Raw genomic sequence first — 16,574 nt, forward strand, 5'->3', positions numbered from 1 at the left:
TCCCTCTCGTACACACTCCGACTCTCTCTCTCTCTCTCCCTCTCGTACACACCCTGACTCTCTCTCTCTCTCTCTCTCTCGCACACCTCGACTCTCTCTCTCTCTCTCTCTCTCTCGCACACCCCGACTCTCTCTCTCTATCCCTCTCGTACACATCCTGACTCTCTCTCTCTCTCTCTCACACCCCGACTCTCTCTCTCTCTCTCTCTCTCGCTCCCTCACACCCTGACTCTCTCTCTCTCTCTCTCTCACTCCCTCACACCCTGACTCTCTCTCTCTCTCACTCCCTCACACCCTGACTCTCTCTCTCTCTCTCCCTCTCGTATACACCCTGACTCTCTCTCTGTCTCTCGCACCCTCACACCCCGACTCTCTCTCTCTCTCTCGCTCCCTCACACCCTGACTCTCTCTCTCTCTCTCTCTCGTGCACACCGACTCTCTCTCTCTCTCTCGCTCCCTCACACCCCGACTCTCTCTCTCTCTCTCTCTCTCTCTCACACCCCGACTCTCTCTCTCTCTCTCCCTTTCGTATACACCCTGACTCTCTCTCTCTCGCTCCCTCACACCCTGACTCTCTCTCTCTCTCTCGCTCCCTCACACCCCGACTCTCTCTCTCTCTGTCGCTCCCTCACACCCCGACTCTCTCTCTCTCACACACACACCCCGACTCTCTCGCACATGTAATCTCCATGGCAACTTCATTCCTCCATTACTCCTCAGGTTGATGCTCAGAAAACAACGGTGATACCCTGGCATCCTACCCTTGGATTCAGCCATTGTTTTTCAAGTTGCTCTAAATCACTCTGGGAGCAGGGAGAGTTTTATACATCCCGACAGGGTAAGACGCTGTTCTCTTCCTGTCCATCCCGTCAACCAAAAGGTCTCCATGGCCTCTGGCTCCCATTCGGTTGAGATAAAGGGGTATTGTGTAGCGAACCTCACTGTCCAGGGGAGGGAGTTCAAATATTACAGGTTCTACGTCCTCCCCACCTCTGCACGGTCACACTCCTGGGGTTAGACTTTCAATGTAATCTTCAGAGTCTGACGTTTAAATTTGGCGGCCCTATACCCCCCCCCCCCCCCCCCCCCCCCTCACTGTCAGCAGCCTCGTGACCCTCAAGGTCGATCCCCCCTCCCTGTTTGCAAACCTCACCCCGGATTGCAAACCCGTCGCCACCAGGAGCAGACGATACAGTGCCCAGGACCGGACCTTCATCAGATCCGAGGTCCAGCGGCTTCTGAGGGAAGGGGTCATTGCGGCTAGTTACAGCCCCTGGCGAGCACAAGTTTTGGTGGTGAAGACCGGGAACAAGAATAGGATGGTCATAGACTACAGTCAGACCATCAACAGGTTTATGCAACTAGATGCGTACCTTCTTCCCCGTATATCCGTGCTGGTCAACAGGATCGGGCAGTAGAAGGTCTTCTCCACGGTAGACTTAATGTCTGCCTACCACCAGCTCCCCATCCGCGCGAGCGATCGCAAGTACACTGTGTTCGAGGCAGATGGGCGACTCACCACTTCTTAAGTGTTTCCCTTCGGTGTCACAAACGGGGTCTCGGTCTTCCAGCGAGAGATGGACCGAATGGTCGACCGATACGGTTTACGGGCAACATTCCCGTATCTCGATAATGTCACCATCTGCGGCCATGACCAGCAGGGACCACGACACCACTCTCCGCAAATTCCTCCAGACCGCAAAACTCCTGAACTTGTGTCCCTCCCCTTCCAAGTCGAGAGCGACGCGTCTGATGTTGCTCTGGCAGCCACCCTCAACCAAGCGGGCAGACCCGTGGCCTTCTTCTCCCGTACCCTCCATGCTTCCGAAATCCGCCACTCCTCGGTCGAGAAGGAAGCACAGGCCATAGTAGAAGCTGTGCGACATTGGAGGCATTACCTGGCCGGCAGGAAGTTTACCCTCCTCACTGCCCAACGGTCGGTAGCTTTCATGTTTGACAATGCACAGCCGGGCAAGATAAAGAACGATAAGATCTTGCGGTGGAGGATCAAACTATCCACCTACAACTACGAGATCCTGTATCGTCCTGGGAAGCTAAACGAGCCTCCTGATGCCCTATCCCGCGGCACATGTGCCAACGCGCAAGTGGACCGCCTCCGAGCCCTGCACAAGGACCTCTGCCACCCGGGGGTCACTCATTTCTTCCATTTCGTGAAGACCCGTAACCTGCCCTACTCCATCGGGGAGGTCAGGACAGTCACTAGAAACTGCCACATCTGCGCGGAGTGCAAGCCGCACTTCTACCGCCCGGAGAAAGCGCATCTGATAAAGGCTTCCCGTCCCTTTGAACTCCTCAGCATGGACTTCAAATGTCCCCTCCCCGACACCAACCCAACACATACTTCCTCAACTGACGAGTACTCCCGCTTCCCGTTCACCATCCCCTGCCACAACCACCATCATCAAAGCCCTCCACAGCATTTTTTCCCTGTTCGGATTCCCCACCTACATACACAGTGATAGGGGGTCCTCCTTCATGAGCGACGTACTGCGTCAATTCCTGCTTAGCAAGGGCATTGCCTCAAGCAGGTCGACCAGTTATAACCCCGGGGTAACGGACAGGTTGAGAGGGAGAACGGAAGACCGTCCTACTGGCCCTACGGTCCAGAAATCTCCCAGTCTCCCGCTGGCAGGAGGTCCTCCCAGATACCCTCCACTCCATCCGGTCCCTGCTCTGCACTGTAACAAACCAAACACCTCATGAATGTCTCCTTGTCTTCCCCAGGAAATCTTCCTCAGGGACCCCGCTCCCGACCTGGCTAGCAGTCCCCGGGCCCATCCTGCTCCGGAAACACGTGCGGGCACACAAATCGGACCCGTTGCTTGAAAGGGTCCAACTGCTCCACGCTAACCCGCAATACACATCCGTGGAGTACCACGACGGCCGACAAGACACGGTCTCTTTACGGGACCTGGCGCCCGCCGGATCACCTCTATCGCCCTCGCCACCAGCCCCACCCTCCCCCCCCACCAGCACCTCTCACCATAGCCCCCTTCCCTGGACAACCGTTTTTCTCGCAGGCTAGGCCCGGACCACCCCCACCCACAACTGCACTCTACAGATGCTCCCCTCCCTCGTCCAGCAACCCCCTCACCTGCGCCACCTAGAGGATTAGACGCCCCCTCCCCGGTCCAACCATCCTCACCAGCGCCATCTAGGGGTGTTGAAACCGCCACAGGGACCGGATCCACACTCCTGGAGTCACCGACGTCTGCACCTCCATCGACGTCTCCACCGATACTCCGTCGATCGCAAAGGACGACCAAGGCTCCCGATCGCCTGATCGAGTCACTGTGAACTATTGATGGACTCTTTTGACTGTGAGATGCACACAACCTATTGCCAGAATTCTAGAACCGTAGATGTCTCTGTAAATAGTTACGGGCCAGTGGACAGCCGCCGTACGAGAGGAGTGCAGTACCCTATCACTAGGCATACTACCAGTTATGCTATTCCACCCGCACAGACCGCCAGTTATGGCTGGACGATAAAGCAGCGAGCCCCCCCGGTTAATTTTTTTCAACAGTTGGGTGAATGTGGTAGTATGACTAGAGGTACTACGGTACCTGGGAGTGCTGAGCCAGCATTGGTGGAAAAGGCTCGCTGCTCATTGGCCCAATGGTTTGTAACCCATTGGTCAGAATGTAAGGTAGCTCCGCCCATTGAGGCGGGGTATAAGAACCCGTGTTTCCCCTGCAGCTGCCTTTTCTGTACTTGAGCTGCTGGGGAAACATCTTGGGCGCGATTCTCCGCACTCACGACGGTGCGGAGAATAGCGTGGCTCGTAAAATTTTACTGCCCCGCTGTTCCGACGCCCTCCCGCTATTCTCCCCCCCCCCCCACGCCCGACTCCCGATACGAATCGCTGCCGCCGTTTTTTTTACGGCCAGCAGCGATTCTCAGCTGATCGATGGGCCGAGTTCCCAGCCCTTTACGGCTGTTTTTACGAACGGCAAACACACCTGGTCTGGCCGTTCATAAAAACGGCCGTAAACTCTCGATTTTTAAAACCATGGCACCGATTGGCACGGCAGTACGACGGCCGTGCCAAGGGTGCCATGGGCCCGCGATCGGTGCCCACCGATCGCGGGCAGCGGGCCCGATGCCCGCGCACTCTTTGTCCCTCCGCCGCCCCGCTGCATCACTTCGCGGGGCGGCTGAGGGGCATCCCGGCCCGCGCATTGGCGGGTTTCGCGCAAATGCGCGATGACGTCATCCGCGCATGCGCGGGTTGGAGTCTTCTATTCCGCGCATGCGCGGCTGACGTCATATGACGCGTCAGCCGGCGCTAACTCTGGCAAGCGGGCTTAACGAAATCCGTTAAGCCCGCGATGCCGGAGTTTACGGGGACCAGAATCGGTTCCCGGTCGGGAAGGGGGGGGCTGGCGTCAAACCCGCCCGGATTTGACGCCAGCCTTACGATTTCTCCCCATATGGGAGAATCGCGCCCCTTGTCGATTAAAGCCTTCAATTCGGACTACATCCTCGTTTCTGTTGTCATTGATAGTGCATCAGTCAGGAAATTGATTATTTTGCTTCCCACCAAATTAGGTTCCCCACCATCCAGGCCTCCGTACTACAGTCAGGAGCAGTAGATTTCAGACCTGGTTACAGAATTATTTTAGCAAGTTAATGTGCGAAAACAAAAATAACTGTACATCGTAAAATGGATTTGAAATTTCTAATTACAGTTCAGAAAAAATGATATCACTTACTTCTTTTTCAGATTATTAAATCTCTTGTACATATCATTATCATTCCACTCAGCCAGATTGGGAGAATTTCTGAAATTCGCATAAACCAAGTGGGTGCAGAGGGAAGGGTCAATCTTTTCTGGGATGAAGTCAATGCTTGGTATAATTGTGGCAGTTGTTTTTATGTAGTAACAGAGCAGTACGTAGGACGGGACTAAAGTGATGAAGAAAAGATTGTAGTTATTTGAAATATTAAAGACAATAAGGTGACAAAATTTAAAAAAGAAACACGTGACGGACTTTCCAGAATCCTTGGGCCTGACGGGAATAAACATTTGCTGAGGTTCTGAGGGAACTTTGACTTTGGTTCCAAGGGAAACGTTTGCATTTTTCTTCAAAGTAATTTATTTGTCTCCAGTGTCCTGCCGGAGAGCTGTGCGCAGTTTGGATTCATGTCTCTCACAACTTCTATTCATTTATATTCATTTTCACGGTTTAATTTACACTGGAGGCAGATATTTAACCCAAACCATGTTTCGAGGAGCCTGACTAACCGATAGAAACAGGAGAAGCTGTGAACATCTTGCAGGATGGGAGGTGGAAATCCCCAGGAGCTGACGGCGAGGAAAACAATCACGTTTAGGAAGTGGAAAAGTCTCCTGGCTGTATAAACCTGACACTTTTATATCACTCAACTGTTTAAACTCTGTCCCACCTCCAAACCTGCTGCCAGATGGGGCTATTAAATTCCACCCGACATTACCTTTCCCGTGACCAATGAAACTGACCAATTTATATAAAATAGAAAAGTACAAAAACTTACCCAATGACACGTAGTGTAAGGAGACCAAACTCACTAAAATAAAAATATATACACATTTTCAGTTCATATCACATTTGGATTAGATTGGATCGGATTTGTTTATTGTCACGTGTACCGAGGTACAGTGAAAAGTATTTTTCTGCGAGCAGCTCAACAGATCATTCAGTACATGGAAGAAAAGGGAATTAAACAAAATTCAAGAAAATACATGAGAATACATAATAGGAATAAAAGAGAGAGGTGAGTAATAATGTTAGCTTTAGAATTAATTTTTAAAAGGTTAGAACGAGTATAAGTTAAGTTAAAAGTGGATTTGTTGGGGAGAGCTTGCAGAGAGTCGCCTGGCTCCGGCGCCATCTTTTGAAAAAAATTAGCAAATGTCTGCAGAGTTTTGGTCTCAAAGGATTCATTATAAACTAAACTAACTTAATATTTTAATTTGATTATTCTCGGTGTAAAGGATATTCTGATATCAATGTCGTAAATTAATTTCTATTCTGTTTAATCTTCTATATCTTTGATGATGATTTCATTTTCAGATGAATCAAACCCAGGGCGTTAACAGTTTGTTGAAATCCAGTCAATCTGGATGTAAACAATTTATTTATTTATTTTTACAGGATGTGGGCTTCTCTGGCTAGGCCAGCATTTGTTGCCATCTCTAAGTGCAGTTGAGAAGGTCGTGGTGAGCTGCCTTCTTGAACCACTGCAGTCCGTGTGGTGTTGGTGCACCCACAGGATGGCGAGGGAGAGAGTTACAGAATTTTGACCCGGTGACAGTGAAGGAATGGTGATTCCAAGTCAGGATTGGAGGGGAACTTCCCAGCAGTGGCGTTCCCAGGTATCTGCTGCCCTTGTCCTTCTGGATGGTGATGGTCATGGTTTTGGATGGTGCTAGATTCCTAGCCTCTGACCTGCTCTTGTAGCCACAGTATTTATCTCGCTAGCCCAGTTCACTTTCTGATCCATTGTCATCTCGGATGTTGATAGTGGGGTATTCAGTGATGGTAATGCCATTGAATGTGAAAACCATGATAAAGTCCAACAGGTTTATTTGAAATTACAAGCTTTCGGAGCGCTGCTCCTTCATCTGAAAGCTTGTGATTTTAAATAAACCTGTTGGACTTTAACCAGGTGTTGTGAGACTTCTTACTGTGCTCACCCCAGTCCATCGCTGCTATCTCCACATCATTGAATGTTAAGGGGCATCTTATTGAAGATGCTTGTCTGACACTTATGTGGTGTGAATCTTATTTGTTACTTGTCATCCCAAGCCTGGATATTATCCAGGTCTTGCTGCATTTGCACGTGGACTGTTTCAGTGTATGAGGAGTCGCAAATGGTGCTGAACATTGTGCATTCATCAGTGAAAAGGGGTGACAAAAAGTCATTGGCAAACAGGATGAAAAGAATATAATAATCTTTATTGCCACAAGTAGGTTCACAATTAACAATAAAGTTACTGTGAAAAGCCCATAGTCGCCCCATTCCGGCGCCTGTTCGGGTACACAGAGGAAGAGGAAACCCACGCAGACACAGAGAAAATGTGCAGACTCCACACAGACCGTGACCCTGGTGCTGTGAAGCCCTAGTGCTTACCACTGTACATCCGTGGATTAGGGAAAATCCCAAGGCTTTTTACACATATATAAAAAGCAAGAGGGTATTCAGGGAAAGGGTTGGCCCACTCAAGGACAGGGGCGGGAATCTATGCGTAGAGGCAGAGAAAGTGGGCGAGGTACTAAATGAGTATTTTGCATCAGTATTCACCAAAGAGAAGGATTTGATGGGTGATGATTCTGGGGAATGGTGTGTCGATAGTCTGGGTCAGAGTAAGATAAAAAAGGAGGAAGTGTTGAGCCTATTGAAAAACATTAAGGTGTATAGGTCCCCATCTGGGAGCTGCCCCAGATTACTGAGTGAGGTAAGGGAGCAAATTGATGGGGCCTTGACAAAAGTCTTTGGAAAATCACTGGCTACTGAGGTCCCTGAGGGCTGGAGAATAGCTAATGTTGCTCCTTTGTTTCAGAAGCATGGCGTGAAAGCCGGGATGAAACAGTTCGCAGACACACTGGAACTACCAGTTGTGGGGGAGGACAGACAGGGGGAGCTGGAAGCACCAATAGACCTGGGAGAAATAATGGAGAGTATCAGTTCCATGCAGGCGGGGAAGGCACTGCGACCCGACGGGTTCCCGGCGGACTTCTACAAAAAATTCGCACCAGTCCTGGTCCCTCACCTAAGGGGCATGTTAATGGACTCACTGGCAAGGGGTACCCTGCCCCCCACGCTAGCACAGGCCACAATGTCAATGATACCCAAAAAATATAAAGACCTGACGGAACGTGGATCATACAGACCCATTTCACTGCTGAACGTGGATGTGAAAATACTCGCAAAGGTCCTGGCCAAAAGGCTGGAGGGCTGCGTACCAGAGGTGGTCGCAGAGGACCAAACGGGCTTTGTCAGGGATAGGCAGCTCACAGCGAACATCAGGCGGCTGCTGAACATAATAATGACCCCCCCCCCCCCCCCCCACCCCGGTGAGAGAACACCAGAGGTGATTGTCTCCCTGGACACAGAAAAGGCCTTTGACAGAGTCGAATGGAGCTACCTACTCGAGGTACTGGAACGGTTTGGGCTAGGAGCGGGATTCACCCCTTGGGTGAGGCTCCTGTACAACGCTCCCAAAGCGAGTGTCCGAACTCACACCACCAGCTCTGAATGCTCCCAGCTACAGAGAGGAATAAGACAGGGCTGCCCCCTGTCCCCACTCTTGATCGCGCTCGCGATTGAACCCCTGGCGATAGCCCCTGCGGGACGCGAAAAGCTGGGAGGGAATCCGGAGAGGAGACCGAGAGCACAGAGTCCCACTCTATGCAGGTGACCGGCTCCTCAATGTCACAAAGCCACAGGAGGGACTGAAGGCAACACTGCAAATACTGAAAGAGTTTGGAATGTTTTCGGGATACAAACGTAACCTGGGCAAAAGCGAGGCATTCCCGGTGAACCCAAATGGGGGAGGGAGAGAGCTGGAGGGGCTCCTGTTCCGAACAGATTCCGCGACCTGGGGATGCAGATAGCCAGAGACTGGACACAGATCCACAAATGGAACTGACCAGCCTGGTGGTGGAAGTAAAAAAGAACCTTCAAAGGTGGGGCTCACTCACACTCTCCCTGACGGGCAGAGTGCAGACGATCAAGATGAACGTACTGCCAAGGTTCCTCTTCATGTTAAGATCCATTCTGATCTTTATCCCCACGGCCTTTTTCCAAAATGTGGACAGTCTAATCATGGCGTTTGTGTGGGGCTGGGTAAGAACCCGAGAATTCCCAAACAGACACTGCGAAGAAGGAAAATCAAAGGGGGCTTGGCTTTACCAAACTTACAATACTACCACTGGGCAGCAACGGCAGAAAGAGTATAATAATAATAATAATAATTGCTTATTGTCACAAGTAGGCTTCAATGAAGTTACTGTGAAAAGCCCCTAGTCGCCACATTCCGGCGCCTGTTCGGGGAGGCTGATACAGGCATTGAACTCATGCTCTGGTAATTGCTCTACATTACCACCAACTGTTTAGCCCACTGTGCCAAACAAGCCCCTTGATGGATAGAAGAACTCAGCACAGACTGGGTACAAATGGAGGAGGCCTATTGCAAAGGAACGACCCTCCGGGCCCTGGTTACAGTTACACTCCCATTCCCATCAACAAGATACACAATGGTAGCCACCAGTGTTAGTGGCCACACGGAAAAGTGGACCCAGCTGAGAGAACACTTTGGACTAACTAAAATGTCCCTGATTTCCCCCAACTGCGGCAATCACAGATTTCCCCCCAGCCATGCTAGATACCACCTTCAAAAAATGGAGGCGGGACAGGGGCACACTGACGGCCGGGGACTTTTACGCAGGGCACAGACTGGCGACACTAGCCGAACTGATGAGGAAGTGGAGGCTAGCAAAAGGACAGGAAATGACACACCTCCAAATAAAGCACTTCCTCCGCAAAGAGACAGTAGGGTACCCCAGGGCCCCAGAAACCACACGACGAGAGGACCTGATAGGCACAAGCAGCAAGAAGGGGGGCTTTGTGGGTGTGGCAGTCGGTATTAGGGGTATTACGGTATCCAGGTCGATGCTGTAAGACCATTGGTGTGGAAGGTACCTGAGACTGCTATATCATTGGTGAAGCCTGCCTACTGGTTCCGCCCAGTGAGGCGGAGTATAGGAGCCTGTGTCTCCCCAGCTGCTGCATTCTGTGCCTGCGCTGCTGGGGGTAACATCTAGTCCAATAAAGCCTTCAATTGTCGTCCAATCTCGCTTCCAGAAACATTGATCGAGCATCAGTGGGAAAATATATGGACAGCTACTGGACAAAGCCCGGACTCCACTGGACGAGACTAGACAAAAATGGGAGAATGAACTTGGAACAGAGATAGGGTGGGGATTCTGTGCGAAGCACTGAGCAGGGATAGCTCCACCTCCTCCTGTGTGTGGTAGTCACCACTGATGTATTATGCTGTATATATGGGTTTTACGGTAAGGCCCCTGTACTACAGGTACGGGGGTAGATCCCTGCCTGCTGGCTCCGCCCAGTAGGCGGAGTATAAATGTGTGTGCTCTCCGAGCTGCAGCCATTTCGTCAGCTTCTGTAGGAGGCCACACATCTCTGTGTAATAAAGCCTCGATTACTCTCGACTCTCGTCTTGTCGTAATTGACAGTGCATTAATTTATTGCACAGAGATTTTTCAGACCTCCGCATCATGCCGATCGCCTGCAGCTGCATCCTCAAGCAGACAACGCCAAAAAAGACTTTGAACATTGGCTGGCCTGTTTTGAAGCATACATCGGGTCTACGCCAGACCCAATCCCAGAAGCACAGAAGCTCCAGATTCTGTACATGCGGCTGATCTCCAAAGTTTACCCCCTTGTCCAGGACGCGCTGACCTACACAGAAGCCATGGCGCTACTGAAGGAGAATTACGCTCAACGGACCAACAAAATCTACGCCAGGCATCTCCTATCCACACAGCACCAACTTCCCAGTGAGTCTGTGAATGATTTCTGGCATGCCCTGCTCGCCCTAGTGAGAGACAGTCACTGCCAGGCAGCGTGGACAGAGTGGATAGTTCCAAAGGTGGAAGAGTCAATTACTAGGGGGCATAGGTTTAAGCTGCGAGGGGCAAGGTTTAGAGGAGATGTACGAGGCAAGGGACGATAGTGACATTTAAGGGGCATCTTGACAAATACATGAATAGGATGGGAATAGAGGGATACGGACCCTGGAGGTGTAGAAGGTTTTAGTTTAGACGGGCAGCATAGTCGGCACAGGCTTGGAGGGCCGAAAGACCTGTTCCTGTGCTGTACTTTTCTTTGTTGTTTTCGTTCTTTGAACACACCCATATCTGACCTTATATTGGAAGGAAGGTCATTGATGAAGCAGCTGAAGGTATTTGGGCCCAGGAAACTAACCTGAGGAACTCCTGCATTGATGTAGGTGCTGGTTTAGCACAGTGGGGTAAATAGCTGGCTTGTAATGCAGAACAAGGCAGCAGCGCGGGTTCAATTCCCGTACCAGCCTCCCCGAACAGGGGAAAATAATCCAACACAAAATACCCAATACTGACCAGTCAAGAGAAGCAACTTCCCCATCCTGGAGCTGGGAATCTGCTCAGTCACTGGATTTCCGTCTGGTGCCTTTGAGAGTCCCAGCACGAGACTAAATAAAGGATCTGGAGAAGAAATCAGAGAACAGTGAGGAATTTGCAAAGAAGCAATGGGTGGGATTTAATGGGGTCACTGGGCTGGGACTTGGTGTGGGGGGAGGTGTGGAATTGAGCAGAACCTCTCCAGTTGGAGGCTGACCCCAGGAAAGGAGAAGTAGGGTCAGGCAGGGAGCAGGAGGCAATGTTACATGGATTGAGGTCTATGACTGGAGCCAGAGGGCACTTGCGCGGCATGTTGGCGCGGTGGTTAGCACTGTTGAATCAAATCACCAGAGAGCCAGGTTCAATCCCAGCCTCGGGTGACTGTCTGTGCGGAGTCTGCACGTTCTCCCCGTGTCTGCGTGGGATTCCTCCAGGTGCTCCGCTTTCCTTTCTCAGTCCAAAGGTGTGCAGAGTAGACAGGGTTATGGGGTTGCGGGGATGGGAGTGGAGGGGGGGGGGGGGGGTACTAGGTAGGGTGCTATTTCAGAGGGTCAGTGCAGACTCCTTCTGCGCTGTGGGAATTCTATGTCTCTGTGGGCTGAGTGTTGAATGAAAACTTCACATCTGTCTTCACCCAAGAGAAAGAGGATGCAGATGTGGAAATCTGGAAGAGACACTGTGAGGTTTTTGAGCAAGTTGATATCGGGAGTGACAAGGTATTGGAGGTGTTGGCAGGTGTAAAAGTGGACAAATCTCCAGGTTCGGATGAATTGTGGGAGATGAGGGAGGAGATTGCAGGGCCTCTGACACAAATTTTTAATTCCTCCCTGGCCACCGGGGAGGTGCCAGAGGACTGGAGAACGGCTAATGCAGTCCCACTATTTCGGAAGGGTTTAACAGATAAGCCAGGGAACTATAGAACAGTGAGTCTCACGTCAATGGTACAGAAACTATTGGAGCTAATTCTGAAGGAGAGAATTGATCTCCACTGAGAGAGGTAAGGTTTGATCAGGGATAATCAGCATGGCTTTGTCAGAGGGAGGTCAGGCTTAACAAATCTGATTGAATTTTTTGAGGAGGTGACCAGATGTGTCGATGAGAGTAGTGCAATTGACGCAGTTGATACGGATTTCAACAAAGCCTTTGACAAGGTCCCACATGGAAGACTTGTAAAGACTGGTAAATGCACATGGAATACTGGTAACCTGATAAGGTGTATTTAGAATTGGTTTAGCTGTAGGACACGGAGGATAATGATAGATGTCTGCTTTAGTGACTGGAAGCCAGTGTCCAATGGAGCACCACAGGGATCTGTGCTATTAATCTTCATTGATATAATTGCCATATATGGCTATGGGGTGATAGGATCAGTAAGTTTATGGATGATACAAAGACTGGCTGGGTGGTTAACAGTGAGGTGGAATGTCGTGGGTTACAGGAAGACATGGACAGGATGGTCAAATGGGCAGGAAAGTGACAGATGGAATTTATCCCTGAAGAGTGAGGGCAAGGTACACTTTGGACGCAATAATTTGACAAGGAAGTATTCAGTGAATGGCCTGACACTGGGATATTTTGAGGAACAACGGGACCTTGGTGTGCTTGTCCGTAGATTTCTGAAGGCTGAAGGGCAGGTTAAAAGGGTGGTGAGAAAGGCAGATTGGGACACTTGCCTTCATCAATCGAGTCATCGATTACAGAAGCAGGGAGGTTGTGTTGGAGTTGTATAGAAATTTGATGATGAAGCCACAGCTGGAGCACTGTGTGTAGTTCTGCTCGCCACATTATAGGAAGGATGTAATTGCACTGGAGAGATTGGAGAAGAGATTCATCAGAATGTTGCCTGGAATGGAACATTTAAGTTATGAAGAGAGGTTTGATTGGCAGAGGTTGATTTTGTTGGAGCGGGGAAACAGAGGGACAATGTGACTGAGGTGTACAAGGTTATGAGGGGCATGGGCAGAGAGGTAGAAGCAGCTATTTCTCTGAAGAGTCAGTCACAAAGGGACACAAGTTCAAGGTGAGGGGGCAGGAGGTTTAGGGGGGATTTGAGGAAAAATGGGCGGGATGTTCGCAGCCCGGGGCCGGGCTGGAGAATCCCCGCAACCGGCGCGAATCGCACCATGCCGCCCCGACGCAATTCTCCGCAGAGCAGAGAATCGGCGCCATTGGTGCCGCTCGGCCCCCTCCCTGGCCAATTCACAGCCCGAAATGGGCCGAGCGGCCATAGCAGAAAACCCGAGTCGTTCCGGCGCCGTTCCAATCTGCTCTCAGCCGGCGGGGACCTCGGCGTGGAAGGGTCCGGGGGTCCCCTGTTGGGGGGGGGGGGATCGACCCGGGTGGGGGGGGGGCCTCCTTTGTGGCCTGGCCCGCGATCGGGGCTTACTCGGCCTTACGAGGCCTCTCGGGCTGGGGGCCTACTTTCTTCCGCGCCGGCCCCTTTAGCTCTACGCCATTTGGCCGTTGAGTCCAGTGCAGGAGAACGGAGCCATTGTGCACTCGCGCGTTGTTGCCGTTGCCACTGCGCATCCGCGGACGCCGCAACGTCCAGTTGACTCCGGAATCAGCAGCTGGAGCGGCGTGGGTCACTCCAGTGCCGTGGTGGCCCCCTGTAGGGGTTACCTCACATACTTTAAAACAGAGTTTTTCAAAGTGCAGGTTACAACCTGCTGTGCGTCGCGGGCGGGTGTCGAGTGGGTCGCAGAGCGATTGGTTACACCGTTCCCGCGGATGTCTGAATCACAGGTGATGTACCCAAAGGCCCTGCCGGCTTTTTTTTTAAAAATGAGGCTATGTGGAGTCTTCCAGGCAGAGGTGGCAGCAGAGAGCAGGTCAGGTGTCCGGCACATACACGTGATGTCAGGCGCTCTCCGCGTACATGCTTTTGACACCAAATCACAGAGCAGAGTTGCTATCTTTTTTCAGCTGCTGGTTGGATTGGATTGGATTGGATTTGTTTATTGCCACGTGTACCGAGGTACAGTGAAAAGTATTTTTCTGCGAGCAGCTCAACAGATCATTAAGTACATGGGGAAAAAAAAGGAAATAACAGAAAATACATAATAGGGCAACACAAGGTGAACTATTTACCTGCATAAGCTCCGGCATCGGATGAAGCATACAGGGTGTAGTGTTAATGAGGTCAGTCCATAAGAGGGTTGTTTAGGAGTCTGGTAACAGCGGGGAAGTAAGCTGTTTTTGAGTCTGTTTGTGCGTGTCCTCAGACTTCTGTATCTCCTTTCTGACGGAAGAAGTTGGAAGAGTGAGTAAGCCGGGTGGGAGGGGTCTTTGATTATGCTGCCCACTTTCCCCAGACAGCGGGAGGTGTAGATGGAGTCAATGGATGGGAGGCAGGTTAGTGTGATGGACTGGGCGGTGTTCATGACTCTCTGAAGTTTCTTGCGGTCCTGGGCCGGGCAGTTGCCATACCAGGCTGTGATGCAGCCAGATAGGATGCTTTCTATAACGCATCGATAAAAGTTGGTAAGATTAAATGTGGACATGCCGAATTACCTTGGTTTCCTGAGGAAGTACAGGCGTTGTTGTGTTTTCTTGGTGGTAGCGTCGACGTGGGTGGACCAGGACACTTTTTGGTGATGTGGTCAGAGGACTCTAAGATTGGCCATTGTCTCAAAAGTCAGAGACAGCCAGAGACTCAAATAGGCAGTGTACCGATTGGACATGATCTCACAACAGAATCTTCTGGAGAGAGCTGCCCAGGAAAGTCCAGGTCAGGACAGAGCAGTGCTCGTGTTATTTTTGTACAGAGTTCCAGGGCCTCTGATTAATAGCCTAGAAAGAAGAAAATGAGAGGTCTTTGATGGGTAGGATCAAGGAAAACCCAAAGGCTTTTTACACGTATGTGAGGAATAAAAGAATGACCAAGGTGAAGTTAGGGCCGGTGAAGAAGAGTAGTGGGAATGTGTGCATGGAGTCTGAAGATATAGGAGAGGCCCTAAATGAATACTTTTCTTCAGTGTTCACAAAGGAGAGGGGCCATGTTGCTGAGGAGGATAGTGCGATACAGGCTGGTAGGCTGGAGGAGGGAGATATTCAGAAGGAAGATGTGTTGGAACTTTTGAGAAGCCTGAGGATAGATAAGTCCCATGGGCCGGATGGGATATATCCTCGGATTCTTTGGGAGGTGAGCGATGAGATTGCAGAGCCTTTGGCTTTGATCTTTATGTCCTCACTGTCTACAGGAATAGTGCCAGAAGACTGGAGAGAGGCGAATGTTGTTCCCTTGTTCAAGAAAGGGAATAGGTATATCCCTGGGAATTATAGGCCGGTTAGTCTCACTTTGGTCATAGGTAAATTATTGGAAAGGGTCCTGAGGGATAGGATTTATGATCATTTGGAAAGATACAGCTTAATCCAGGATAGTCAGCACGGATTTGTGAGGGGTAAGTCTTGCCTCACAAGTTTGATTGTATTCTTTGAGGAGGTAACTAAGTACATAGATGAAGGTAGAGCAGTTGATGTCATATACATGGATTTTAGTAAGGCGTTTGATAAGGTGCCCCATGGCCGGCTCATGCAGAAAGTAAGGAGGCATGGCATAGAGGGAAATTTGGCCGATTGGATCAGTAACTGGCTATCACATAGAAGACAGACGGTGGTGGGAGATGGTAAATTTTCAGGCTGGAGACCAGTTACCAGCGGTGTACCACAGGGATCAGTGCTGGGTCCTCTGCTATTTGTGATTTTTATCAATGACTTGGATGATGGAGTTGAAGGTTGGGTTAGTAAATTTGCTGATGACACCAAGATTGGTGGAGTAGGGGATAATGTGGAGGGCTGTTGTAGGCTGCAAAGAGACATTGATAGGATGCAGAGCTGGGCTGAAAAGTGACAGATGGAGTTTAACCCTGATAAGTGTGAGGTGATTCATTTTGGTAGGACAAATTTGAATGCTGAATACAGGGTTAACGGCAGTGTTCTGAAGAATGTGGAGGAGCAGAGAGATCTCGGAGTTCATGCTCATAGATCTCTGAAAGTTGCCACTCAAGTGGATAGAGCCGTGAAGAAGGCCTATAGTGTGTTAGCATTTATTAACAGGGGGCTTGAGTTTAAGAGCCGTGGGGTTATGTTGCAACTGTACATGACCTTGGTTAGACCACATTTGGAGTATTGTGTGCAGTTTGGTCACGTCATTATAGGAAGGCTGTGGAAGCATTGGAAAGGGTACAAAGGTGATTTACTAGGATGCTGCCTGGATTGGAGGGTAGGTCTTATGAGGAAAGGTTGAGGGAGCTCGGGCTTTTCTCATTGGAGTGAAGGAGGATGAGAGGTGACTTAATTGAGGTGTATAAGATGATGAGAGGGATAGATAGAGTGGACGTTCAGCGACTTTTTCCTCGGGTGGATGCAACTGTTACAAGG

At 50.5% G+C, this 16,574-nt stretch overlaps 1 protein-coding gene across 1 annotated transcript in view; it reads right to left on the reverse strand.

Moving 5' to 3' along the window:
- Positions 1-6,513, reverse strand: part of LOC119978192 (chitotriosidase-1-like) — a 58,712-nt gene extending 52,199 nt beyond the window's left edge. The window contains exons 1-2 of the mRNA XM_038819621.1: positions 6,453-6,513; positions 4,737-4,929 (exon numbers count right to left, since the gene is read on the reverse strand). Of these exons, the coding sequence (XP_038675549.1) occupies positions 4,737-4,929; positions 6,453-6,513 (254 nt within the window). The remainder of the gene's footprint in view (positions 1-4,736; positions 4,930-6,452) is intronic.
- Between the last annotated feature and the right edge of the window lie 10,061 nt (positions 6,514-16,574).

Source organism: Scyliorhinus canicula, chromosome 15 (assembly GCF_902713615.1).
Source record: "Scyliorhinus canicula chromosome 15, sScyCan1.1, whole genome shotgun sequence".
NCBI classification, from domain to species: Eukaryota; Metazoa; Chordata; class Chondrichthyes; order Carcharhiniformes; family Scyliorhinidae; genus Scyliorhinus; species Scyliorhinus canicula.